Here is a 27626-nt window from a genome sequence, read left to right on the forward strand (position 1 = left end):
GGGGCAGTAGCTGGAAGGAAAAGGGGGGTTGAGAGGGTTTTTGGTTTTTTTTTTAAGATGTGAAAAAAATGTTAATTGCTTTTTTTTTTTCTTTTTTTTGCCACACTTGCAGCATGTGGACCCAGATCTTTAATCCAGGCCACAGCTGTGACCTATGTGGCAGCTGCAGCAATGCCAGATCCTTAACCCATTGTACCCGGCCAGTGATTGAACCCGAATTGCAGCACTGCAGAGACACCTCTGATCCCGTTGGGCCACAGTGGGAACACCCCTTAATTGCTTTTTTAATTTAAATTTTATTCAGTTTTGAATTTGAATGTAATATGTAACCATAATCCCAAACATCAAAGATTCTTTTCTTTTTCTTTTTGTCTTTTTTTTAGGGCTGCACCCGCGGCATATGCAGGTTCCCAGCCTAGGAGTCTAATCACAGCGGCAGCTGCCAGCCTGTGCCACAGCCACAGCAACACCATATCCAAGCCGTATCTGAGAACCGCACTGCAGCTCATGGTAACGCTGAATCCTAAACCCACTGAGGATTGAACCCTTGTCTGCATGGATACTAGTCAATTTTGTTTCTGCTCCAGCACCACAATGGGAAGTCTGCACTTTGCTTTTTTTTTTGTCTTTTTTTTGCCATTTCTTGGGCCGTTCCCTCAGCATATGGAGGTTCCCAGGCTAGGGGTCGAATCAGAGCTGTAGCCACCGGCCTACACCACAGCCACAGCAACTCTGGATCTGAGCCGCATCTGTAACTTACATCACAGCTTACAGCAACGCCGGATCCTTGACCCACTGAGCAAGGCCAGGGATCGAACTTGCAACCCCATGGTCCCTAGTCGGATTCGCTAAACGCTGAGCCACGACGGGAACTCCACGCACCTTGCATTTTTAAGCTTAGCAATAGATCCTGAATCTCATTCTATGTCAGTACGCAGTGAGCATTCTCATCCTTTTTGATGTCTTCATACTATTTCACTCCATGATACACCATGTATATTTTTCATCCAGTCTTCCACTGATGGACAGTCATTTGAGATGGGTTCCAATATTATCTCCACTTTACAGAGAGGCTCTGGTGTGCTGAGGGGTTCTCGGGCTCGGCCGTGGTTGCTCAGCTAGGGCGCTGTGGCCTGGGAACTCCATGGCCTCAACCACCCAATGGGCTCTTCTCCTCCTGGATTAGTTTCCAGCCCTATTTCTCCCTCCCTCCTACACTCCTAGCAATTATTTTGCTATCCTTTTGTTCATTCAAATAACACATATTTAGCAGCCCTGATCTTGTGCCAGGCACCGGCCTAGGCCCTGAGGATGGGGGGGGGAACAGGATGGAGACGTCCTCTGCCGTCGAGGAGCTTGAAGACCAAGTCTTTGTGCGGTTTTGTGAGCCACCTCAAAGCGTCCGTGAAACGGCACAGAGAATTAATAAGGACGCCTGGTCCCTGTTTTTCCTAATGAGGAAACCAGCCGTGCCAACAAATGACTGTTGCGATCCTGTGAGCTGAACACCATAAAAGAAGCCTGGGAACTCAAAACATTGAGCTCAGCAATGCTGGCCTCGCCCCCCAGCCTGGCCCTCCTCCAGTTTCCCATCTCAGTGAAAGGCCTCAGACGCTGGCTCCTCCCACTTCCGTTCCCAGGTCCTGCACCCTGATGCTGATACCATCCCCTGACAACCTCTGGACGGGGCCCAGCTTTGCTTTCTGTGGGCTCTCAGTGGCCCAGCCTTGCTCCCGCCTTCTCTTACCAGGGCTACTCAGGAATTTCCTCCCTGGCATTCCTGTCTCCACATCAGCCCCTTCCCATCCACTGTTCCCTCCAGCCCATGTGTCACTGTGTCATTTCCTAATTCTAACCTGTTTTGTGTGGTCTTTTTAGGGCCGCATTGCAGCATATGGAGGTTCCCAGGCTTGGGAACAAATCAGAGCTGTAGCTGCCGGCCTACCCCACAGCCACAGCAACACGGGATCCTGGTGTTTGCATCCTTGGGGCTGGAAGCTACCAGTGCCTAGAGGACAGAAGGGAGGTGAGGCTGGAGAGGAAGCCTGGGTTTAATCCAGAACTCTCTGTGTGGGCAGAAGAAATTCATGAAGGGAAGGCTTTTGTGACAGTGTGGAGGTCGCTTGCAGGAAAGATCCAGTCCAGGAGCTGGGATGTGTGGTGTCTAAACGCCAGGGTGGCAGGGAAAAGAATTTCAGGGCGGTAGCAGTGGGAATGGAATGAAGAAGGGGAATTTGAGATTTGAGAGAAAGAATTAATATAATCTCCTAAACACACTTGTACTGAGTGCATCTTAGGAATGATGTTAGCGGATTGTGGGAATACAGAGCTGAAGTAGCATTTTCCCCTGTCTTCAAGTAGCTCAAATCCTAGGAGAGGCAAACAGGCCTATAAATAAAAATATAGATGCTGGGAAGGCCAAATTCGGTTCCTGCAGCCAAACTCATGGAAAGATCCCTATTGGTGTGAAATCAGCAAGGTGAAGCACCATGCATTTCTTTTTTTGTTGTTGTTCTTTTTTTTTCATTTATAATGATTTTTATTTTTTCCATTATAGCTGGTTTACAGTGACCATGCATTTCTGAGTGCCTCTGTCATATACTCCAAGTCTCTTTTTATTTGTTTAAATTTTTATTTGACTAAAACATGGCAGTGAGGAGCTCCCGGTGTGGTGCAGTGGGTTAATGATGGGACTTGTCTCTGTGGTGTTGCTGATTTGATCCTCGGGCCACCACAATGGGTTAAAGATCTGGCGCCTGTGGTGTAAGGCTGTGGCATGGATCCAGTCCCTGGCCCAGGAACATCCATATGCCATGAATGTAGCCTAAAAAGGAAAACAAAAAACCAAAAAACCACAATGCGGTATATGCAACTAGAGATTATCATACGATGTGAAGTCAGAAAGAGAAAGACAAATACCGTATGATATCACTTATATGCAAAATCGAAAATATGACAAATGGGAGTTCCCTTGTGGCTCAGTAGGTTAAGAATCTGGTGTTTTCACTGCAGTGGCCTGGGTTGCTGCTGTGGCTCGGGTTCAATCCCTGGCCCAGGAACTTCCACGTGCCATGGTGGGCATGGCCAAAAATAAAATAAACTAAACTATGGCGAATGAATGAAACTATCTGCAAAACAGAAAGAGGCTCACAGACACAGAGAACAGACTTGAAGTTGCCAAGGGGAAGGGGGCTGGGGAAGAGACGGAGCGGGAGGTTGGGGTTAGCAAATGTAAGCTATTATACATAGAATGGATAAACAACAGGGTCCTACTATATAGCACAGGGAACTATATTCAATATCCTATGATAAACCATAGGAAAAGTATATTTTAAAAAGAATGTGTGTTTATAACTGAATCACTTTGCTGTGCAGCAGAAGTTAACACAATATGGTAAATCAACTATACTGCAATGGGAGCTCCTGTTGTAGCACAGTGGAAACAAATCTAACTGGTAACCATGAGGTTGTCGGTTCGATCCCTGACCTCACTCAGTGGTTAAGGATCTGGCGTTGCCGTGAGCTGTGGTGTAGGATGCAGACGCGGCTCGGATTCCGCATTGCTGTGGTTGTGGCGTAGGCCGGAACTGTAGCTCCAATTAGACGCCTAGCATGGGTACTTCCATATGCTGGGGTTGTGGCCCTAAAAAGCAAACAAACAAAAACTATACTGCAGTAAGAAATGACAAAACAAGGGAGTTCCCGTCGTGGCGCAGTGGTTAACGAATCCTACTAGGAACCATGAGGTTGCGGGTTTGGTCCCTGCCCTTGCTCAGTGGGTTAACGGTCCGGCGTTGCCGTGAGCTGTGGTGTAGGTTGCAGACGTGGCTCGGATCCCGAGTTGCTGTGGCTCTGGCGTAGACCAGTGGCTACAGCTCCGATTCAACCCCTAGCCTGGGAACCTCCATATGCTGCGGGAGCGGCCCAAAGAAATAGCAAAAAAAAAAAAAAAAAAAAGAAATGACAAAACAAGACACTGCAGTGTACAGTTCACTTGTGGGGCAGTGGGTTAAGGATCTGGCATTGTCACTGCAGCAGCTGGGATAGCTGCTGTGGCTTGGGTTCCATCTCTGACCCAGGGAACTTCCACATGCCACAGGCATGGCCAAAACCAAACAGACAAGGAACCCCCCCACCCCCCACCGCAGTGTATTTCCATGAAGGCTGTGTACTGTACAGATTTGCATGGGGCCCTCTTCCACTACTTAGCAGCCCATGACCTTAGACAAGGTATGGAATTCTTTTTTTTTTTTTTTTCGTCTTTTTGCCATTTCTTGGGCCGCTCTCGCAGCATATGGAGGTTCCCAGGCTAGGGGTCTAATCGGAGCTGTAGCCACCGGCCTACACCACAGCCACAGCAACGCTGGATCCGAGCCGCATCTGCAACCTACACCACAGCTCACAGCAACTCCAGATCCTAAACCCACTGAGCAAGGCCAAGGATCGAACCCACAACCTCATGGTTCCTAGACGGATTTGTTAACCACTGCGCCACAACGGGAACTCCAAAGTATGAAATTCTTTTAGCCCAAGCCCATGTTAGCTATCACATGAAGATGAGTGAGACTGCAATGTGGTGAGACAGAACAAACAAGGGCTGGAAGAGTGGACAATGACAAGACCACGCAGGGCCTTGTGAGCTGTGAGAAAGATTTTGGACCTTATTGCTAATTCAAAGGTAAATCAGTAAGGGTTTTTTGGTTTTGGGTTTTTTTTGTTTTTTTTTTTTTTTTGTCCCCATTTATTATCCCTTTTCAATTGAGATGTAATCTGAATTACAAGTAAAGGCAAAGATCTTAAGTCTTGAGGTCGACGAGTTTTGACAACTGTCTACACCTGTGTAACCACCGGCGAAAAGAAGATACAGAACATTTCTATCATCCTATAAAGGTCTCGCCTGCTCCTTTCCAGCCCAGTGTCCCCGATTCCAGAGTATTGAAGGGTCTAGCATACTGTGTTTGCATTTGGAAGGGCTGGCTGCAGCGTCGAGGTAGGCCTGAGCCAGGAGAGTACTGCACAGGTCAAGCAGAGAGGGCCCGGTGGCACAGAGGTCGCCTAGCAACCTGAAAGCGTTGCCTGGGATTGACGATTCCACGCAGGCGGAAGGGGTGGCCCCGTCCGGAGCAGACCGGTAGGTAGCCCCGCCTCGCGACGGGGCGGACCGAAGCTTCTTATTGGTCGGTCTCCCGGAAGCTACGGATTTGGAATATCGTCCGAAGTAGCGCTGCTGGCGTGGGTCCGCGGTGCGTGGCGGAGGCACGTGGTGCGTAGTGCGTGGTGTGTGGCTTGACTGGGCTGCGCGCCCCTCCCGCGCGACCAGGAGGTCCTCCCCGTGGAGCCTCAGCTTCCTCTGCTTGCAGTAGAGGAGCACGCCCCTTACGGAGATACCCTAGGCCCCGGCTTCCAGCTCCGTTGCCGACCTGGGGGGCTCCGGGACTGGGACCGACAGAGCGGGCTCCGGCATCCCCGCCGCCCCAGGTGTCTGTGCGTGACGGACACTCGCGTTCCCAGAGTCCCCCGCGCAGGCGGGATGTTTGTCCTGGTGGAGATGGTTGACACCGTGCGGATACCCCCGTGGCAGTTTGAGAGGAAGCTCAACGACTCTATTGCCGAGGAGCTGAACAAGAAATTGGCCAACAAGGTACTGGGTCCACGGGGTCGCGGGCAGGCCTTGGCCGGAGAGGGCCCAGCGCTGCTTACTTGCCCGCTTTCGGCCTGTCGGTGCCAAGCCTCGGCCTTGGGCAAGTAGCCCAACGTCTCAGAGCTCGGTTTCTTCACCTGTGCACGGGATAGGGGTAATCCTTACCCCACAAGAATGTTGGAGGGAATCAAAAGAAAAACTGGGTTAGAAAAAGGCCGTCGTGGAGTTGCCGTCATGGCGTAGCGGAAACGAACCTGACTAGTATCCTTGAGGACACAAGTTCGATCCCTGGCCGCAGTGGGTTAAGGATCCAGCGTTGCTGTGAGCTGTGGTGTAGGTCGCAGACGCGGCTTGAATCTGACGTTGCTGTGGCTGTGGTGTAGGCTCCGATTTGACCCCTAGCCTGGGAACTTCCATATGCCGCGGGTGCAAAATGACCAAAAAAGGGCGGGGGGAGGGGGAAGGCCGTTGCAAGTGGGAAGTGCTAGAATCCACCCTTCGGAATTACTTTGCTTTTTTTTTTTGCTTTTTTAGGGCCTCATTCGCGGCATGTGGAGGTTCCCAGCTTAGGCGTTGAATCAGAGCTACAGCTGCCGGCCTACGCCACAGCCACAGCAATGCCAGATCCCAGCCGCCGTCTGCAACCTACACCACAACTGCAACGCTGTATTCTTTTTTTTTTCTCTTTTTTTTTTCTTCTCTTTGTTGTTGTTGTTGTTGTTGTTGTTGCTATTTCTTGGGCCGCTGCCGCGGTATATGGAGGTTCCCAGGCTAGGGGTTGAATCGGAGCTGTAGCCACCGGCCTACGCCAGAGCCACAGCAACGCGGGATCCGAGCCGCGTCTGCAACCTACACCACAGCTCACGGCAACGCCGGATCGTTAACCCACTGAGCAAGGGCAGGAACCGAACCCGCAACCTCATGGTTCCTAGTTGGATTCATTTCCGCTGCGCCACAATGGGAACTCCTTACTTTGCAATTTGGGGCAGGTCGTTTACCCCATTTGGGCTTCAGTTTCCATTTATAAAATGGAAATAATAATTGCTGTCCAACCATCCATTGTTTCTGTGAAGGTGGATGGTAGTTTAAAGTTGGCTGTCACATTTATTTCTGCAAAAGAACGCTTGGGCACCTTTTATGTGCCAGGCCTGCATGCCTTAGTGCCAAGTCGTCAGAGGCCTTTCCACTGCCTTTTCTTTTCTTTTTTTTGCATTTTAGGGCCACACCCATGGCATGGAAGTTCCCAGGCTAGGGGTTGAATCAGAGCTGCAGCTGCCAGCCTACACCACAGCCACAGCAACAAGGGATCCGAGCCCTGTCTGGGACCTACACCACAGCTCACAGCAACACCGGATCCTTAACCCTCTGCGTGAGGCCGGGGATCAAACCCAAGTACTCATGGTTACTAGTCGGGTTCGTCAGCACTGAGCCACAGCAGTAACTCCCTCTCATTTTTTTTTTTGCTGGCCCGGCCCTCGGCGTGCTGAAGTTGGCAGGCCAGGGATTGAACCTGTGCCACAGTAGTGACAATGCCAGGTCCTTAGCCCCTGAGGTAGTAGGGAATTCCTGTTTAGTTGATTTCTGTTTTTCTCTTTCCCTCTCTGTGAGAGCATGAACTCTGTCTTCTTCCCCTCTGTCCCCCATATTTACGTGTTTATTGAACGAATAAAACAGACAAGCTTTTGCTCTGTAGTCTGGTGGGAAAAGCAGATATGAGCAAGCGATTCCCACAGTTGAGTGTCTTTAGACAAATTGAGCTAAATGCTGTGAAAACAGGTGTTCGCGAACCCATGGAATGACAGAATTTCACCTGCAGTGAGGGAGACAAGAGGCTTTATTAGGGAGGTGATGCTTGAGCTGGGATCTGATGGTGAGAAAGAACTAATTTAGCAGATTTGTCTTGGAGGACACTTCAGGGCAAAGCGTAGAGCTGGGCAAAGACACTTCTGGAAGCAGAAAGAGCGTGTGCAAAGGCCCTGTGGCAGGAGGGAGTCTCGCACCTAACGTGGCATGGAGGAGGCTGGTGTGGCCTGGGCAGAGGAGGGGGGAGCCAGGCTGGAACTGGGCCCGTGGGACTTGATCAAGGTAATGACTTTCAGCTGTAGAACAGCAGGGGGTAATAGGCTGAGGAGGAGCCGGCGGGAGGAAGATTGGCTGGTTTTAAACAGGAGGCAAGTCTCTTCCATAGAGGCTTAAGTCGCAGAAGATGGGGGGTACAGACCTGGGGGGAGTTGGTGGTGGAGAGAACACAGGGAGTCCTTAGTGGATGGTGTCTGGTTACTTTGTGAGGTAGGAGAGGGGGCCTCTAAGGGGACAAAGAAAAGATGTGAAATGACCAAGAAGGGAGTGTAGTCCCTTTGTGCCACACGTCCTTCAGTGACCTGTTGGGACAAGTATTTCCGTATTTAATCATTTGAGAGGAGGCTGTACAGAAGAGGCTCCCAGGTCCAGCCAGGGTCCCCTTGTGCTTCCAAAACCAGCCATTCTCTGTGCCTCATGGTGGTGAGGTCTGGCCAGGACTCTTGAGTCCTCTGAGCTTCTTGCTGAGCCTTGAACAGTCTGCCATGGTCTCTAATTCGGAGGTGGTGACGCTGGTGTCAGATAGGCAGACACCAGTGGCCCGTCCTTTGGAGTAGCACGGGGTGGACATGGGGCGTGGGACGTCCTCTGCCTGTTTTCTGGCCTGTCTCAGGGCCTCCCATGTGTCACTCTGCCGGCCCCAGTCCCTGTTGCCACATTTCTGTGTCTGAGACTTTGTGCGCTGAGCGGCAATAGCTGTGGCTCTGACACTGAACCGTCTGCTCTAGAATGGACTCGGGACCTTAGAAAGTGTAGGTGGAACTGAGGGTTCCGTGCCACTGAGCCTTCTTGGTAACGATCCCGAGCCTTGATTGAGGGTTCTTTCTAGCAGGTGAGCTGGGTGCAGGCGAGGGCTTCACATCTGTTCTCTCTTGATTTAACAAGCCCACCGCCTGGTGTGTCCATTTTTGCAGATAGGGAAACTGAAGCCCAGCAAGTGACCTTGGCCGTCACACAGGGAGTCGTGGAGCTGCCATCGCAACCTGCGTCTCCCTTGTCACCCAGGCCCTGTTTATTGCAGAGCTCAGCATCTTACTGGGGTTGGGTTAACCAGCTGTAACACAGGGATGCCCTGGGCTGGGGGGAGGCCCCGAGTCAGGAGGGGCTGTCCGGGGAGCTGGGCCCGGGCGTCACTGGGTGGGAACTCGGACACACACAGGTTGTGTACAACGTGGGGCTCTGCATCTGTCTGTTTGACATCACCAAGCTGGAGGATGCCTACGTGTTCCCGGGGGACGGCGCATCACACACCAAAGGTAAGTACCCGCTCCTCCCGGGCTTTGGGTTTCTCGGGGCTGTTTTCATTTGGGGGAGGGGGTCCTGGTCTGGGGGTTGGGAGACCTGGGGCCTAGTCCTGACTCTGCCAGGAACTTCCTGGGTGATCCTAGGCGGCATCTTCCCCTCTCTGGGCCTCGGTTTCCCACCTGTAAGAAAGGGGACGTAGACCAGGTGGCTCTCAAGGCCTCTGCAGCTCTGAGATTGTGGTTCTGTGTCCCCTGTGGTCTCATGTGTGGTTGAGCCCTGCTCTGTCTGGCTCTTAGGCTGCTCAGGTAGGGGGGTGTGGCCAGACAACGGGAGACACTTGGAGTTGTCACTGCCAGGTTAAAAGTGGGGAGAGCAGAGTTCCCGTGGTGGCTCAGTGGTAATGAACCGACTAGTATCCATGAGGACGTGGGTTCAGTCCCTGGCCTCCATCAGTGGGTTAAGGATCCGGCGTTGCTGTGAGCTGTGGTGTAGGCTGGAGGGTACAGCTCTGATGGGACCCCTAGCCTGGGAACCTCCATATGCTGCACCTGTGGCCCTAAAGAGCAAAAAAAAATTAAATTTAAAAATTAAACACAAATTGGGAGAGCAGAGGGGAGCCCAGCTACCCCTCTTGGAGGGGGTGGGAGACTTTGAGGGGCCCCAGGACATAATGGTTAAACGTATGCCCTCCAGGGAGTGACCATTGTGGCTCAGCAGGTTAAGAACCCAACTGGTTTCCACGAGGATGTGAGTTTGACCCCCATTCACTGGGTTAGGGATCCAACGTTGCTGTGAGCTGTGGTGTAGGTCGCAGGCGAGGCTTGGTTCCCCAGTTGCTGTGGCTGTGGTGTAGGCTGACAGCTGCAGCTCTGAGTCAAACCCTAGCCTGGGGACTTCCATTTGCTGCAGATGCAGCCCTGAAAAACCAAAACAACACAAAAAAGTATGGCCTTTGGGTTTAAATCCCAGCTCTGCTACTTACTTGCTGTGTGTCCTAAGCAGAACATGTAACCTCTCTGTGCCTCTTTTTGTCTTTGGTAAAATGCAGTTAACAGTAGGCCTTCTCTTATAGGACTGTGGTGAAGATTACTACGGAAATACATGCAAAGCTCTTAGGCCAGGACCCTGGCACCATGCGCGTGCTCAATGGCTCATGTACTTGAATCGTTGCTCCCGATGCTGTGGGTCCTCTGGGCCGGCTTGGCTTGTGCTGGAGGGTGTGGGGTGTCTGGTGGTTGGCAAACTGGTTGGGTGGGGGGCCGGGGCTGGACTGCCCATCTCTGCTGCTGAGTATCTCTGGTCTCATCCTTCAGGAGGCGGACTGGCACCAAAGCACAGCCGGAGCCCCAGGGCACAAAGGCTGTTCAGGCCTCTGCTTATGTCCCATTGGCCAAAGTGGGTCATGTGGCCGAGGCCAGCGCCCAGGGATGGAGGAGCAGGCTCCCTCTGGATGGGAGGCTGCAGTCACACGGCCAGGGGGTGTGCACCCTGGGTCGAGGGGTGGTCACGAGACCTGGAGGGAGGGAGGGGCGGAGGGAGGGTCACCTCGAGGCGAGCTCTGGGGAGGAAGTGGGGCCTTCTCTCTCCTGCCTGGACCAAACCAAATCAGAGCAGAGGGCAGGGGCGCCTTCGGGGTGGTTCGGGGCCTCAGGGTGGAGGCCCGCTCTCGCTGTCAGCTCACCCGCCTGTCCTGCACCCGCTGAGTCAGAGGCTCTGGCCAGGGGAGCCCAGTGGTGGGCACGCGAGGCCACATCCAGGGAGCCCTGCCCTCGCCTGTCCTGGGGGATCAGCCTCGGCACAGAGCTGTCCGAGCTTTCCAGAACGTGCTGCGCGGCTGCCTGGTGTGCGGCTGCAGGGGCGCAGTCCACGCGGGCGGCTGCGCGGGGCGAGGGTGGCTCCGTCAGCCGCAGAGGGAGACTCGAGAGCCTCGTTGGCGAAGGACGCCTTCGAGCTGAGCCGGCTCTGGCGTTGGACGGGGCCCGGCTGTCCAGGAGGCAAGTGGTGAGGGGCTCAGAAGGTGAAGAAAAACCCAGAAAAAATTCCGTCTCAGGAAGTGGCGTCCACTCATTTGGTGGTTTCTGCTCCTGGCAGGACTTCTGGCAGGTGCTCTCCCCCCCCCTCTCCCGCCGCCGCCCCTCAGCCCTGGTCCCCCTGTTCTCGGGGATGAGGTACCAGGAGTAAGTGGAGCACTGGGTTAGGCCCGGCACACGGGATTTGAATTCTAGCTCTGCCCCCGCCCCATGGGGGCCTTGGGCAGGTAACTGCCTTCCTCAGCCTCAGTGTCTTCATCTGTAAAATGGGATTAACATGCGTGCCTCTAAGGCTCCTCATGGTCTCTCAAGTGTGGAGCAGGGTGAGGTGTGTTGTGTGGTGGGGATCAGTTGTCAGGCTTCGGCCCCGAGCCCAGGCCCCACTCCCACCACTGCCCACCAGGCCTGTGGCTGAGCGGGGAGTGGGGTGGGTGTGTGTGTGTGTGCGCGTGTGCACGCGCGCATGTGCTCCACCCGGCCTCTGCCTTCGCTTAGAGGGTTGTTCATTTACCAGTCGACCTCTAGTTCGTTCTAGGACTGCTTGTACCCGGGGCACATGCCCTCTCTCGGGTCTGGAGAAATGGTACAGCAGTAGGAGTCCCTGCCTCACACAGCGATTGCGAGTGAACCAGAACAACCGTGGGAAGCCTTTGGTTGCTGCCTGGCACACGGCAAGTGTCATGAGATGCCAGCCTCTGATCTGTGCCCCTGGCCCTGATCGGCCAGCCTTACCCCACTTAGGGCACCTTGACATGGCACCAGCCCCATGTTCTCTGTGCCCTCAGGTCAGCTAGACCCGGTGCCCGCCTGCTGCCCTCGCCTGTGGCCGGCTTAGGGCCGCCCTGGACTCTGGAGCGGCCTGTCTGTGCTCACCGTTTGCTTTGTTCTTTTTCCTTTTTTCAGAAGTTATGATAAAACGTAGGTAACGTAGAATTTGTCACTTTAACGACTTTTAGTGTCTAGTTCAGTGGCATTCAGGACATTTCCTTCATTGTGTGCCATCACCACCATCCACCTCCAGAACTTTCTTCTCTTCCAAGACTGAATCTCTGTCACACTAAACAGCAGCCCCCCGCCCAGCCCTGGCCACTGGCGACCTGCTTTCCGTCGGTGAATTCGGCTGCTCCAGGCACCTCATGTGGGGGATCGTGCTGCTGGTCCTTTGAAGAAACTCTCTACGTCCTAAAGCAACTTGCTATCCTGGCACAAAGGTTGTTCGAGCCGACACCTGAGGACGGGTCTTTGTCTTCTTACTGGTCCTTCAGACCCATCCTTTTTGACTTTCCAGGCTTCCTACCTGCAGGTGAAACATCCCTAGAGCATCAGGTGGGGCCCTCGGGAGGTGGCCCCCAGCACAGCACTATCCGCCTGGCTCTCCAGCTGGTCTCTGGCCTCCTTTGTATTTTTTAATTAAGATATAATTCATATACCATAAAATTCACCCCCCCTTTTGTTGGCCGTGCTCAGGTTGGATTGATCCCCAGCCACAGCAGTGACAATGCCTGATCCTTAACCTACTGACCACCAGGGAACTCCAGAATTGACTCTTTTAAAGCATAGAACATAGTGGCCGGTGTATTCACAGAATTGTATGGCTGTCACCGTTGTCTCATTCCAGAAGTTTTTCGTTCATTCGTTCGTTCTTTCGGTCTTTTTAGGGCTGTACCCTGCAGCACATGGAGGTTCCCAGGCTAGGGGTCAAATTGGAGCTGCAGCTGCCAGCCTACACCACAGCCACAGCAATGCCAGATCTGAGCTGCGTCTGTGACCTACACCACAGCTCATGGCAATGCCGGATCCTTAACCTACTGAGCGAGGCCAGGGATTGAACCTACATCCTCATGGACACTAGTTGGGTTCGCTTCCACTGAGCCACGGCGGGAACTGCCTCAGAATAGCTTCATCACCCCAAAAAGAAACCCCGGGGAGAGAGACGGACCGGGTGTTTGGGATTGGCACCTGCATGGTGTACTTCTTTACGGAATGGATGGTCTGCTGGATGGCGCAGTTGGTTTTGTTCAGTGCCTGTGACAACCTTTATGGGAGAAGAATCTGAAAAGAATGGAAACGTGCATGTATAACTGAATCACTTGGTTGCACAGCAGAGATTAACATTGTAGATCAGCTGTACTTCAGCAAAACATTGCAAAATGAAAAAAAACTGTAGTAAACCATTAAAAAAAAAAATGGAGTTCCCTGATAGTCTAGTTGGTTAAGGATCTGGTCTGGTATTTGTCACTGTTGTGGCTCAGGTCACTGCTACGGGGTGGGCTCGATCCCTGGCCCGGAAACTTCGCGTGCCATGAGTGTGGGCAAGAAAAGAACTAAAAAAAAAAATATGTGTGTGTATATGTGTGTGTACATATGTATATATGTGTGTGTATGTATGTGTATGTGTGTGTATGTATGTGTATGTGTGTGTATGTATGTGTATGTGTGTGTATAAAGAAACCCCATATCCATCAGCAGTTATCCCCCTCCCCACTTGGCTGGTCCCTGGCAGCCATCAGTATATGCTTTCTGTGTCTGGATTTGCCTGTTCTGGACGTTTCCTATGAACAGAATCCTATAAGATGTGACCTTTTTTTTTTTTTTTTTGGTCTTTTTTTTGCTATTTCGTGGGCCGCTCTCACGGCATATGGAGGTTCTCAGGCTAGGGGTCGAATTGGAGCTGTAGCTGCCAGCCTGTGCCAGAGCCACAGCAATGCGGGATCCGAGCCACGTCTGCAACCTACACCACAGCTCACGGCAACGCCGGATCGTTAACCCACTGAGCGAGGGCAGGGACCGAACCCGAAACCTCATGGTTCCTAGTCGGATTCATTAACCATTGTGCCACGACGGGAACTCCAAGATGTGACCTTTTTAAAAAATTTTTATTATAGTTGGTTTACATTGTTCTGTCAATTGCTGCTGTCTAGAAAAGTGCCCCAGACACACACACACACGTATACATTTTTTCTCTCATGTTAAGATGCGGCCTTTTGTGACTGGCTGATTTTGTGCAGCACAGTGTCTGCAAGGTTCATCCATGTTGTTGCCTGTGTCGGTACTTTATTCCTTTTTGAGGCCATCATATGGACATGTCACATTTTGCTTATCTTGTCACCTGTCGAATGGGCATGTGGGTTCCTCGCCGTTTGCTTTTGGATGTGCTTGTTCCAGACTCGAGCCCCTGAGCACAGGATCATGTAGTGTCCTGCACCCGTAAGCCCAGTGCCCAAACTAGGCCTGGCACAGACCTGGCAGAAGCTCTGTGGGGCCTTTCTTAAGCTGAATGGATGTTGGGATGGACAGGGGACAGGGTTTTTCTATACTGTGTGTGGTGACATCTGCCCTTGGCTGCTCCATCGGGGTCAGCCGGAGCCTCTCCCCTCTGGGTGATGCCCAGGCTTGCGTGTGTCTCCCCACAGGGACGGAGGGGGCACCAGCTGCCCCCTCTCCTTTCCCGCCTGGTGGAGCCCTATGGAAGCAGCCTGGCAGGGATCTAGGGGCCAGGTGGTCCCTGCTGTCCCCGGGGTGAGGCTGGCAGACCAGGCAACTGAGGGTGCTGGTAGCAGAAGCTGTCTGAGGAAGGCAGGTTCAACCCCGAGGCCCCGTCTGGTGGTTTAGAGACCTGAAGTCCTCTGCTGGCGGAACAGCTGAGTGGCTGGGAGCAGGTTCTCAGCCTCTCTGAGCCACTTCCTCATGCTCAGAGGTGGGCTGTGATGGGCACTGGGCAACTGACAGGGGGAGCCTCATGGTCGTTCTCTAGCCCTGGCCGTGTTCAGGCCCCAGACGCTGCCTCCGGGGCTCTCGGCCGGGGCGGGAGTGATGCAGAGATGGCCTTGGCCAGGCCACGGAGTCGGTGTGTGATGTGGGCATAGACCTCACCTGTGTCTTCCTTGGAGTTAGGTGAGTGGGGACAGCAGGACCTGAGAACCCGCAGAGGCATTTTTGCTGCGTTATTGGCCCCAGTTTCAGGGCATTTTTAGCATTTTGTGCCAGGTCAGAGTTGCGCCTGGGGCAGACTTGGCCAGTCAGCAGGACGGGGAGCTTGTTTCCAAACCTGGTTCTCCTTGCCGTTGCTTCTGCCCTCGTTAGAATTTAAAGGAGAGCCTGGAGGACGGTTGGGATTGACTTTGGAGTCATCGCTGGCCCAGAATCTGGGCTCAGGCGTGACTCATCTCATGGATTTGGCCGCCAGGCCTCAGTTCCAAGGCCAGTGCTGCTGGCCTCTTAGGAGGGTCAGGCTGTGGCCTTGCAGGAGGTGGGGGTGAGCCGACAGGTCCAGGCCCACAGGGGCGCCTGGCCTGGGCTCTGGGGGGACACGGCCGCGTGCTGTGAGTAAACGTGGCCACCAGACACTGCAGGCCGCCAGAGGCAAAGCCGCTGATCCTTGTGGCCCGCATGGCACCAACCCGCTGTCTTGGCTTCCAGTTCACTTTCGCTACGTGGTGTTTCACCCGTTCCTGGACGAGATCCTGATTGGGAAGATCAAGGGCTGCAGCCCGGAGGGCGTGCACGGTAACGCGGGCCCCGAGTCCTCAGAGGGGCCCTGGGAGCACGGCGGGGACAGGTGGCCTGGCCAGCCCGCCTCCCGTTAGCTTCTGTGCTGGGCTGCGTGGTCCGGGGAGGGGTCAGACACTGAAGCGGAACCTTCCCAAGTGGTCTGAGTAGCTGTGAGCGAGGGGGACACGCAGCCCTGCGTCGTGTGACAGGGAGGACCTCGGCCAGCTGGGGGCCTTCACCAGGTGGCACAAGTCAGGACCCCGGGGCGGGCGTTGGAGCTGGCAGAGGCGACTCAGTCCTCGGGTCTGCTGCTCCCCGCGCCCGGCAGGGGAGGGGCCGGAGCTCCTTGGGCAGCACACGTGACAGGGACTTGCCTGTCGCCGCGAGCCCTATCCCAGGCTGTCCCGTGTGTCTTCCAGTCTCTCTAGGGTTCTTTGATGACATTCTCATCCCTCCGGAGTCGCTGCAGCAGCCGGCCAAGTTGTATCCTCCCAAGGTTAGAGTGGGTCACAGAGGAGCCCTGGGTGGCCCTCAAGCCGGCCCTGGGTCTGGTGGCCTGATGCCGCTGGCCTCTGCCTCCTCCTCCGGGCTGCATTTTGCTCTGGGGGCGCCGGCCGGCCTGTGCGTCCCCCACGGACCGTGGTGTTTCCACACCTGCGCCTCCGTCTGGGCCGTCAGGCCTGGTTCCAGCTCCTTCGCTTAGGTCGTCGCCTCAGGAATCCTCTCCAAGGTCACCTCCCTCTAGAGGTCCGCCCGGCTGGCCCACCTCCCCTCCTCCGCTCGAGGGCTTGGCTCTGCGGGTCCTGGGCTGGTTTAAGGTCCCCTTGCTGACTTCTCCCGTTGTCCCTGTCCCAGCACCCTGTGCACAGGGTTGCTGTTTCTGTGGGTGTCACTGAGCCTGCCCACTGGGAGGGACCCCCCCGGTCCAGCTGCACCCACAGTGCCCACATGGGACTGAGGAGAGGCAGGACCCGCCTGCGGGGCTGCTGCTGGAGGGCAGCCTGGCCCTTCAGTGTGGACTCTGTGGATGCGGGCGCCCGGGCTCCACAGGGATCCCGGTGTGCATGTGTGTGTGCAGGTGTGCGCTCACGCGTGTCTAGCTGGTTGGGCCAGGGCAGGGTTTCCAGGGTTTTTGACTGTGGAACTTGTCAGGAAACCTGTCCCAGGCTGGTTGGTCCCTTGGGCTGGTGACCTCCCCTCCCGTGGGTCCTCTGGAAGCTGGCAAAGCCCTGCGCTGCCTGCTGGTCAGAGCGCGCGAGGCCCGGAGATGGGCCTGGCGCTGGGCACAGGGTGTGGCCAGCTCAGCCGTGCTCGGGCCACCGCGGGTCCCTGGAAAGCACTTTCCTCGTGTGCTGTTTGACTGCCTCCCCGCTGAGCCCTGGAGGGTAGGCCGTGCTGCAGGCGCTGCTGTCACCAAGGGGACCCGAGGCCTCGGGAGCTTGGGCCTGGGCCCGGGTGGGTGGCAGAGCTGAGAGGTCTCGCGGGCCCCAAAGGGCTGGGGTCATTCCACATTGAGAGGCCAGCTGGGCTCTGCTCTGGTGCCTCCTTCCTGCTGTGTTGCGTGGTGCCAGCCGCACGTGGGCCCAGCCTGGGTCCCTGCACTGCAGACCTCCGGCTGCTCCCTGTGGGCCCGGGGCTGGCCCGACCCGGCCTGGCCTCCTGCACCTGGGCCGGGCCTGCTTCTGTGACTTTGCAGACACAGCAAGCTCGGCCTGGGATTGGGTTTCCTGGGGGTGAGCGCCTTGGGAGGAACCCCCAGCCGCAGGGCTCCCCTGCGCCCTGGTTGTTGCCTTGACCCTGCGCCCTGCCCAGCGACGAAGCAGAGCAGGTGTGGGTGTGGGAGTACGAGACGGAGGAGGGGGCGCACGACCTGTACATGGACACTGGCGAGGAGCTCCGCTTCCGGGTGGTGGACGAGAGCTTCGTGGACACGTCCCCCACGGGGCCCAGCTCGGCCGAGGCCGCCTCGTCCAGCGAGGAGCTGCCAAGGAAGGAGGCTCCATACACGCTTGTGGTGAGCTGTGCGACGCCCCTGTCCAAACCGCGGGAGGACCCGCCGGACCCCATCCCCCCATGGCGGTCACCTCTCCCTGGGCGACCTGCGGGCCCGGCAGGGACCCATGCAGCAGGGTCAGGGCTGCCGTGGCTCTTGGGAAGGGGGGTGAGTCTGACCCCTGCCCACGAGAGAGGGGCGAGGCTGCTGATCAAGGGGCTGAGGCAGAAAGAAACCAAGAGAAGGACTTCAGGGTGGGGTGACCCTCGGAGCTGGTGGCAGGGATGGCCATTTCTGACTGGGTCCCTTTTGTCTTTTACCCTTGTGGAGCCAGTGACACATGACAAAAGGGGGACCTCAGGGGCCTGCTGGTAGGGTTTTCTGGTATTCATATGGGTGGCCCTGGGCACGCCCCCTCCCTGTGTTTGGAGGCAGGGGCTCGGGGTCACACAGCCTTTCTGGCAGGACTGGACCCCAGGTGGCTTGGAAGGACTGGTCTGCTGGTGCCTGTGTATGTCGCCAGGCCTGGGGGCCGTGGCCGCAGTAAACCAGCATTTTCTGGACAGGCCTCAGGAGAGGCTGGAGGACAGGTGTCTGGACCCAGTGTGGGTGCTGGTGTGGCTGCCAGATGTCCCCAGAGCCTCCTGATTGACTGGCACCAGCCCCACCCTCGCTTTTGCCTGTGCTGGGCCTGCTGGGTGCCTGGAGGGAGGGGCCCCCTCTGCTGGAGGTGGCTCCAGCCCTGAAGCTGCCTGCTCCTCTACCCCCGGCAGGGATCCATTTGTGAGCCGGGCCTGGGCCTTCTCTCCTGGTGGACTAGCAGCTAGCCCTGCGCCTGGACAGTGGCCTGCGGCCGGCCCTGGAGACCACAGCGCTTCTGCGGATGCCGAGGAGTGGAGACCGTCCCTCACCAGGTTGTGGCCGCCCCCGACCTCCCAGAGCCGACGTCTCAGGAGCCCGGTGGACCGCTGCCTCTCCGCAACAGCAAAGACATGTAATAAATGATGGATGAGCGACCCTTGTCTCAATGATGTGAGGTCACCGGGTTGCCACAGCTGGGACAGCATGTCCTGCCTCACCCCAAATCACTTCTGGAGATGCTCCCGCCCCCGCAAGCAGGACTTGGGGGTTGAGAGGTCCAGGCGCCCTCAGGCCGGGCTGTGGACCGGCAGAGCTTGGCATAGCTGCCAGGTGCTGAGCCGGGTCTGACCTTGTAGGGCCAACCACCTTCCTTCCCACCAGCATGTGGACTCAGGAAAATGGAGGCGGTGGGCTTGGCTGGCCTAAGGGGCGAGGGCTGGTGACCTGCTCTTGTGCCCCCACCAGCAGTACAGCAGGAAGCCTCGGGCCAGCTGTCACTCTCGGACTTCGGCCACGCCAGGAACACCCTGTGAGTCTGTCTGCTGGTGATGCGGGATGCTGGCACCGGCAGGCGCCTCGTCGTTTATTCAGCAGAGTGGCTCTGCCAGACTCACTCCTGGCAGGACTGGGACATGGTCGGTCTGGTAGCACCACCAGATGTCTGTCAGGCCAGCCTTGTCCTGATGAAGGGGGTCTCCCGGCTCAGGCGGACACAGGCCTGGAGGTGCTCCAGGGAGAGGAGCAGTTGCAGAGCAGTGCCTGCTGCCACCTTGTGCTGGGTGGGGGGAACAGTGCACACAGGAATGGACGAGCTGTGACCTTGGACATGGTGGCCTGTCTGTAAAATAGACACTCTGGGGCAACTCAATGCCCAGGGGAAGGGGGAGGCTCTATCTTGGGCCCACTCCCCAGCTCAGCTGGGAAGCTACTGTGATATTCGGGGGTAGGGAGGCGGCCTGGTGGGGCTGAAAGAAAAGTGCCAAGTGTGGTGACGGGTCCAGCTGTGGCGGGACTGCCTGGCAGCCACAGTAATGGAGTTGATAATAGCACAGAGAAACCACCACTCACAGAGCAAGAGTCACTGGATTTGGATTCTTATTTTCTTTGCAAGAGCAAAAGGTTTCTTTAAAATCCTTCAGCCACCAGTGAAATGATCAGGCAGGAGAAAAATTTAGATGGAAGTCTTATCATCAAAAATAAATACAGTTGCATGAAGCTGCTTAAGATCTGAATCATACTAAAAACAGGAAGGCGAGGAGTTGAAACATTAAGAACCTCGCCCCTGTCCCCAACTGTCGGCCACTCCGTGGGCCAAGGGAAGAGAGGGCCTGGCTGCACCATCTCGGAGTGAAGCCGTGGCGGGATCAGCTCAGTCCGGCTCTGATGACATGGACTACACTTGGGACAGCGGAGCTGGGTCTGAAGAGCAGGACGGACAGGTGGGTGGTGGTGGCAGAGCAGGGCCTTACTTCTGCTGCAGCTCCTTCATTCTGTTGAGGGCACTGCCGGCACGGAACCACTCGATCTGGGTCTCGTTGAAGGTGTGGTTCAGCAGGATGGTCTCCTGGGTCCCGTTGGGGTGCTTGATGATGCACTTCAGGGGCTGTGAAGGAGGGGCAGGTGTGGGTGGGCTGGGGCTTGGGAACGTGGCCCCAGGTCAGCCAGGCCGTGGGGAGGGCTGGGCCAGCAAGGCGGCCAAGTCCCAGGCTCGCTCTGGGCCTGGGGGGACCAAGGTTAAGACCTGGGCGGTTTAATTCCCAGAGCCCAGAGAGTCCTGCTGGGCATGAGCTGGCGGCCTCTGAAGTGCTGAGCCTGGGCCAGCGAGCGGCCTGTAGGAGGGCCTGAGCTGGCTGCGCCCACATCGCCAGGAAGGCGCAGCTCTCTGAGCAGTGACTTGAACTGAAGGCCCCTTCTAGTGGGAACAAAGGCTCGTGGGAGGAGGTGCAGGTGGGGCCGGGTATAGAAGGAAGGGAACCAAAGTGGCTGCCGCCCCCTCCCCCTTATCAGGAGGGCCCTGGGGAAAGGGGCCGCCTGGTCCACCCGCCTTCCCTGGCCCCCTGACCTTGCCAGGGGCAAAGTCCTTCAGGCCCTGGATGGTCAGCTTGTCCACGGGGTGGATCTTGTTGTAGTCCGCTGGGTCGGCGAAGGTCAGGGGCAGCAGGCCCTGCTTCTTCAGGTTGGTTTCTAGAAGGCAGAAGACACTCAGTCCACAGGGACAGGTCCCGCACCGCCCAGATCTGCAAGGAGCCTCGCCATCCAAGCCAGACAGGGCTCCGGGAGAGACAGCCCTGGTCCCGCCGTGGTGGGACACACTGGGGCAGTGACCATGAGAACCCGGGTGGCTGCCCTCCCAGTGATGTGGGGCCCCGTGTTGGGGCCCCGTCCCGTGTACTCTGTGCCCGTGTTTCACAATCGGAACATCCTTTGACCACGTGCCCCAGACTTCACTTGCTTTGGTCGGCAGGTTTGGAAGCGAGACCAGCACATGCTGCAGGTGGAGGCTGAGGCGGCCTCACAACCGTGAGGGCAGAGGCTGGAGGCCTGTGCGCGGCGGTGGACAATGGGAGCTGTGTGGATGCGGCTTGGAAACCAGACCCCGGGCTCTAGGCCCGCTGGGGCCTTGGGCTGCCAGCGAGGGAGTGGAAGGGGCTGGGCCCCGGCCCCAGCTCACCGTGGATCCTGGCGAAGCTCTTGGTGATGATGGCCCGGCCCCCGAGGTGGCGCGGCTCCAGGGCCGCATGCTCTCGGCTCGAGCCCTCGCCGTAGTTCTCATCTCCGATCACCACCCACCGGATGCCGTGTTGCTGTCAGAAAGGGGAGGAGTGAGTCTGAGGGAAGGGGGCTCACCTCCTGCTTAGCTCTGGGGCTCTCAAGGCTCACAGGTCAAGAACACGTGAAGCTGGAGGTGGCTTAGGCCCAAACCAGGCACTGGGAAGATGGTGACAGACAGGGGCCCTGACTGCAGGGGGCCTGGGAAGGTGTTCAGACGGGAGGCAGGTGGGGGGTGGAGGGCACAGCATGGGAGCAGAGCCAGGCAGAGGGACTGCAGAGGGGGTGACAGATGCGGGACTGCCTCCACAGCACTGGGACACAGTTCAACTGCTGAGCTGCCGGTGTGGACTCGGGGGTGGAGAGCACCCACCCTGCCCCACCAGCCACCAGGAGGTGCCAGAGGACCCCCACCCCTGTCCCCACCACCTCTGATCCACCTTGTAGTAGCGGGCAGTGTCAGGGACAGGACCAAACTCCTGGGTGACAGCATTGCGCACGGAGTTGGCCTTGCCGTTTTCGATGTTGATGGCACCGATGAGCAAGTTATTGGAGATGTTGTCCAGGTGCCCACGGAACTTGAGCCAGGGGCCAGCAGCCGAGATGTGGTCAGTGGTACACTTGCCTTTGACCTTGAGTGGGTGAGCAGAGAAAACAGGTCAGGGCATGGCGTCTGAGTGGTGGGTGAAGGGCGAGGCCTCTAGAAACAGGCAGTGGACCCCAGTGGCTGCAACCCAGGAATGGTGACAAGAAAAGCATGTCAGTGGGAGTTCCCGTCGTGGCTCCGTGGTATTGAACCTGACTAGGATCTATGAGGATGTGGGTTCGAGCCCTGGCCTCACTCAGGTTAAGGATCTGGCGTTGCCGTGAGCTGTGGTGTAGGTCGCAGACACGGCTCGGGTCCTGCATGGCTGTGGTGTAGGCCAGCAGTTATAGCTCTGATTCGACCCCTAGTCTGGGAACCTCCATATGCCATGAGTAAGGCCCTAAAAGGGACAAAAAATTAAAAAAAAGAGAGAAGCACGTCAGGCTTCCACATATGGTCTGCAGTCTTGGTATCGCCACACTCAGGCCAAGAGGGCTCAGGCCAGACTGTCGCCCACCCCCCACAAAGGGGCAGAGGCCAGACATGGAGGACAGGTATGAGATGCCCAGGCCAGAAGACCAGCTACAGACCTTGTGTCAGACACAGAGAGGAGCCAAGGGATGTGTCTGGGTTTTGGCTGGTGACTGATCAGTTTCATCTACCTCGTGGGCTTAACAGTGGCTGTGTCACCGCCTGGAGACCCCTTAGTAAAGAGTACAAGTGCATGCCTGACACGCGCCTGAGGCCTCTGGCCACACCACAAAGGCCAGTCTGCTCCACTCCCAAACACAGGCCGCACCCACACACCCAGTGGTGGGAACAAAGGAATCAATGGCTTTGGAGACCTGCTATGCAGGGTCACACATGGCCCCTGGCCCTCCCTGTGCTGCATTCACACCACCAGAGGCGGCCCTCACTAGCTGCAGCTGGACTGCTGAGCCCAGACAGCAGCTGGCCAGATCCGCTCTGCTCGGTCCTGGGCAGTGGGAGAGGGGACCGTGGGGGCCTCGGCGCTCTGCCGCCAGGCCTCCCTTCCTGCCCCACCCTGATCGGGCCCAGAGGCGGGCGAGCTGGCGGGCAGGGCTGCGCTCTCCAGCCCCTACGCCACCGACCTTGATGAGAATCTGCAGGTCCTCCAGGTCTTTGCCGTCCCACTTGTCGAAAGGCTCCAGGAGCTGCAGGCGCTGGCTGGTGGGGCTCACGTCCACCCGCTGCCCGCTGCTGTCCTTGGGCGGGTGCTGGTACGTGTCCTGTCCAGGGTCGAACTCCTGCACCAGGGGACAGGGCGTGATGGCACCACATGCTCAGTCCCCACATGGATAGGCTCTGGCCCCTGCCTCCTAGCAACAGCAGCGCTGAGCGCACCCCCCCTTGGGAGCAGGGCCAAAATGTGGGGGAAGCGAGGGTCTCAGCCACACAGCGGCAGTGGCTGCCTGGGGTACCCGGGTCGAGGCGGCAGTGGCAGCGCCTGCTCACCGCTCGGGGAAGCTCGTCTGCGTCCGGAGCCTCCAGCTTGAACTTCTTGCCATCCTTGCCTGTCAGGAAGTCAGTCTCTGGGTTGAACTTGAGGGTGCCAGCGATGGCCAGGGCGGTGACAATCTGAAATGGAGGTGGCCCGCCTGTTGGTGAGCACCAAACACGAATCCCGTCCTTCCACCTCAGCAGAAGCCCAGACCAAAACCAAGACGGAGCCCAGGAAATTTCCAGATCCTCCACAGCCCACTCTTCCCGAGGGGGGAACTGCACAATCTCTGGGACCAGGGCCCTTGGGCCGTGGGTGCCTCGCGAACCCTCCTCTGGGGCCTGGACCTCAGAGCCCTTCAGAGGCAGGGCCATCTGTCCTGGGTGGCGACTCTGAAGCTCCTGTTCACGATGACAACTGTACTAAACAAGACAGACGCCTGGCACCGAGGGAGCCCGCCGCCTGGAGCTGGCCAGGCTGTAGCGCTTGGCTTCTGCTCCAACAAGCCCTCGACCTGGGTGCCGACCCTGCCTCAGCTGCCCTGCTGGGTCGGACGGCCTGGCCTGGTGTCCCCACCTCCCCGAGGCCACCCCAGGACGGGCCGGGCCCGGCAGGCTCACCTCCGGGGACGTGACGAAGGCATGGGTCTCGGGGTTGGCGTCGTTGCGGCCTGTGAAGTTGCGGTTGTAGGAGGTGACAATTGTGTTCTTCTCCCCCTTCTTGATGTCCTTTCTGCCAGGCCAGAGGGGATAGACTTAGGGAGGTCTGGCCTTGTCAGCTGGCCCGCCTGCCTAGCTCATGGCAGAGGAGGGGGAGTGGAAAGACCCCGAGACGGTCACCTCCTCCGGGCACTCTCGGCACAGGGGACCCTCGGGCACCCGCAGTCTGCTTGAGGCCACCCGGGGGACAGAGGCCAGACCGAGGTCAGGGCTGCCTCCTGTTGAGAGGCTCCGGCAGAGCCGCCCACTGTGCACTGTGTCCCTTAGGATGAGGCCTCCCTGGCTCCTTCTCGCCAGGCCAGTGCTGCTGGGGTCTCTTCTCTACTCCCTGTGCCCAGCTTTCCAGTTCCGCCTGGGAAAGTCATCTTCTTTTTTTGCTTTTTAGGGCCACAGCTACGGTACATGGAAGTTCCTGGGCTAGGGATCAAATTGGAGCTGCACTTGCCACAACCAAGGCAACGCCAGATCCCTGACTCACTGAGCAAGGCCAGGGGTCGAACCCGCATCCTCCCGGATACTAGCTGGGTTCATAACCTGCTGAACCACAACAGGAACTCCCTGGAAAAGTGCAACAGCCCCTGAAGCTGGGTTGAGTGTCTTCTCTCCACCCCAGTAACATCTCCCCTCAACCTCCCGGGCTCTGTACCCAGGACACACATCTCCACTTCTCACCTGTCCCACTGGCCAATGCAGGGGCCGCAGGCATTGGCCAGGACGATGCCGCCCACATCCCTCAGGACCTGTGCCTGCAATGGGAGAGAGGAAGGGAATCACAGGGCAGGCCGGTGGCAGCTTGAGGGGTCAGGAGCTGCGTGGGAACCTGGGGCTGCTCCTGGGACCTGTACCAGCCCCTGCCTCCAAGGCTGTGGCCCGTCCCGCCCTGAGGCCACACTGCTGAGCAGCGGGGTTGGGGGGTGGGGGCACTCACGTAACCATCCCGCTCAATGGTGGCTCGGATCTGCTCAGAGCCCGGTGTGATGGTAAACTGGGACTTGCACTTGAGTCCATGAGCCAGTGCCTGCTTGGCCACGGCTGCTGAGCGCCCCATGTCCTCATAGCTGGAGTTGGTACAGCTGCCGATCAGACCTGGCGCATCACGGTGGGGGCGGAGGAGGGGCAGGAGTCAGGAGGAGAGTGACCAGAGCTCTCCGCCCGACCTCCCCCTACCAGACCTGATGGAGAGTTCACCAGCTGTGCCGGGCCAGGGCTGTTCTTACTGGACGCAGCCTACCTCCCTGTCTAAGAGTAAAGGACCGGCTCCTCTTGAGCCTGCCGCTGAAGGGAAGACAGGGGGCCGGGGAACAGGACACGGACCACCTGGGACAGCCACTCCTGCAGGAGTGCAACCCGCATGTGTGTGCACAGCCACGCGCCCACACGAGAACCCACAGGGACCACCGCTGGGTGAGGGCTTACGGGAGATGCCGGTGTCCCTCGTTTGTACTGTCGCATTCTCTGGCTTTCTAATCAGAGGAAGGAGAGGGGTTTTTTGTTTTCTTTTTTGCTTTTTAGGGCCGTACCTGCGGCCCATGGAAGTTCCCAGGCTAGGTGTCAAATTGGAGCCGCAGCTGCCCGGCCTACTGCACAGCTCATGGCAACGCCAGATCCTTAACCCACTGAGCAAGGCCAGGGATCAAACCCACATCCTCATGGGTCCTAGTTGGGTTCGTTTCTGCTGCGCCGCAACGGAAACTCCCAGGAGTTCTTTTTAAAACATCACCGTCATTCAAAAGTCAGTAAAGACGGGTGACATCACACTGCAGACAGTCTCTCTCACCAATGCAACAATTTCTTTTTTTTCCTTTGCTGGCTGCACTCGAGACAGGTGGAAGTTCCCAGGCCAGGGGTGAACCTGAGCTACAGTTGCAGCCTGCACCACAGCTGCGGCAACACCAGATCCTTAATCTGCTATGCTATCCGGGGACTTAACAGCCATTTATTTTCTAGTTACTAAGATACCAAAGATTTCTTTTTGGTTCTTTCAACTAACAGGGCGGAACACATGATACACACTCCCTGTCAGCACCAGGGAATGTGAGAACTTGCCCCTCTTCCCGGCAATTTTTAATGGGTAGGTACAGTGTCACTGCCACTTTACAGATGGGGAGGGAACCGGGGCACAGGAGGTGAAGGACTCTGCTCACGGTCGCCCAGCTATGAAGTGGCAGAGTCAGATTCAAATCTAGGCCACCTGGGTCCACGTGCTTCAAAGCCACACTAGACGGTGACAACGGCAGGCGCTAGTGACACAAACATGCCAGCGTGTCCGTGTATGTAAATCATGTGAAGTAAAATCAGGCATCGTGGTTGGTATAGGGAGATGCTTGTAAAACAGAAAAACACACCCAGTGTGCCCGAGTACACAGAAACATGGGCAAAGAGCTCCGAGAGCTGGTTCTGCCTGAGGGTTGAGATCCAGGGTATTTTAAAATTCTTCTTTGTCAATATTTCTCTACACGGGTATACATATGTTTTATACCAAGAAAAATAGTTTCCTCAAAAAGCCTTAAAGAAAAAAAACCAACTATTTCTGAAAGTGCCCGGCACATTCAGGAAGGACCCTGTGGTCAGCACAGGCGACTGTGCGCTGCCCTGGGTTGGCCCTGGGCGGGGGGAGGTGCTCACCTACTCGGATGTCCAGCGGCCACCCCTCCTTCTCTGCCACGCTGCCCACTTCCGCCACGGGGTGAGCCAGGTCAGGGGTGAAGGGCCCGTTGATGTGTGGCTTCAGCTAAAGGACAAAAGGCAAGAGGAGAAAGCAGGTCTTGGTGTGTGGACCGCCTCTCTCTTCAGGGCTCACCAAGTCATGGGGGGCCTGGGAGGCAGGCCAGCCCCTGCTCGCCTGGCTCAGACCTCAACCCAGGAAACGCCTGAGCAACAGGCACCATCCATGCACCAGCCCCTGGGATTCCTCCAACCCCATAGGCTGTTATCCCCAGTCTGCAGGTAACAGAGCTGCCATGCTTTGCTGAAGGTCACACAGCTGGGAGACAGCAGAGGATGGAATGAATCAAGGTTGCCAGCTTTCTAAGCCCATTTTCTCCCATACTGTGGTGCTTCTGGAATCTTAGGAAAACACAGACTTAAGGACCAGATACTTCTTAGGGCCACGCCCACAGTACATGGAAGTTCCCAGGCTAGCAGTTAAATTCACTGGTTTAGCTGCCCACCTACACCACAGCCATCGCTATGCAGGATCTGAGCCAGGTCTGTGACCTACACCACAGCTCACGGCAAACGCTGGATCCTTCACCCACTGAACGAGGCCAGGGATCAAACCTGCAACCTCATAGATGCTAGTCAGATGAGTTTCTGCTGAGCCATGACGGGAACTCCCCAGATACTTTATATGTGATACCTTTTTTTTTTTTTTCCTTTTTAGGGCCACAGCTGCAGTGTATGGAAGTTCTCAGGCTAAGGGTCAAACTGGAGCTGCAGCTGCTGGCCTACACCACAGCCATAGCAAGAACCAAGCTGCATCTGGGACCTATGCTGCACTTTGTGGCAATGCCAGATACTTAACCCAAAGAGCAAGGCCAGGGATCGAACCCATATCCTCAGGGACACTATGTCAGGTTTTTAACCCGCTAAGCCACATGGGAATTCCTGTATTTGATAATATTTATTAATCAATGTGAAGCATTTAGCAAAGTACCTGATACACAGTCAGCGTTCAATAAACGTTAGCAATTATTACCCTTGGCCACTCCGCTGCTTCTGCTCCTCTGACCCACCTTTCCTCTGGCCTTC

At 56.7% G+C, this 27626-nt stretch overlaps 2 protein-coding genes across 3 annotated transcripts in view; one reads left to right on the top strand and one right to left on the bottom strand.

Annotated features, from left to right (window-relative positions):
* Positions 1-5185: 5185 nt before the first annotated feature.
* On the top strand, positions 5186-19555 carry POLR3H (RNA polymerase III subunit H). Of its 2 annotated transcripts, XM_047786142.1 has the most exons (6): positions 5187-5641; positions 8880-8976; positions 15415-15501; positions 15906-15969; positions 17299-17500; positions 18253-19555. In XM_047786142.1, the coding sequence occupies exons 1-6, from the start codon at positions 5531-5533 to the stop codon at positions 18304-18306; spliced, it is 615 nt and encodes a 204-aa protein (XP_047642098.1). In that variant the 5' UTR covers positions 5187-5530; the 3' UTR covers positions 18307-19555. The 2 variants fall into 2 exon arrangements, with proteins under 2 accessions (XP_047642099.1, XP_047642098.1); XM_047786143.1 differs by lacking the exon at positions 15415-15501 and having other exon boundaries at positions 5186-5641.
* Positions 19414-27626, bottom strand: part of ACO2 (aconitase 2) — a 50128-nt gene continuing 41915 nt past the window's right edge. The window contains exons 9-18 of the mRNA XM_047786141.1: positions 26502-26607; positions 24805-24962; positions 24549-24622; positions 23778-23889; positions 23172-23294; positions 22808-22963; positions 21550-21741; positions 21012-21144; positions 20403-20524; positions 19414-19943 (exon numbers count right to left, since the gene is read on the bottom strand). Coding sequence (XP_047642097.1) covers positions 19806-19943; positions 20403-20524; positions 21012-21144; positions 21550-21741; positions 22808-22963; positions 23172-23294; positions 23778-23889; positions 24549-24622; positions 24805-24962; positions 26502-26607 — 1314 coding nt within the window. The 3' untranslated portion in view covers positions 19414-19805. The remainder of the gene's footprint in view (positions 19944-20402; positions 20525-21011; positions 21145-21549; positions 21742-22807; positions 22964-23171; positions 23295-23777; positions 23890-24548; positions 24623-24804; positions 24963-26501; positions 26608-27626) is intronic.

This window comes from Phacochoerus africanus, chromosome 7 (genome assembly GCF_016906955.1).
Source record: "Phacochoerus africanus isolate WHEZ1 chromosome 7, ROS_Pafr_v1, whole genome shotgun sequence".
NCBI classification, from domain to species: Eukaryota; Metazoa; Chordata; class Mammalia; order Artiodactyla; family Suidae; genus Phacochoerus; species Phacochoerus africanus.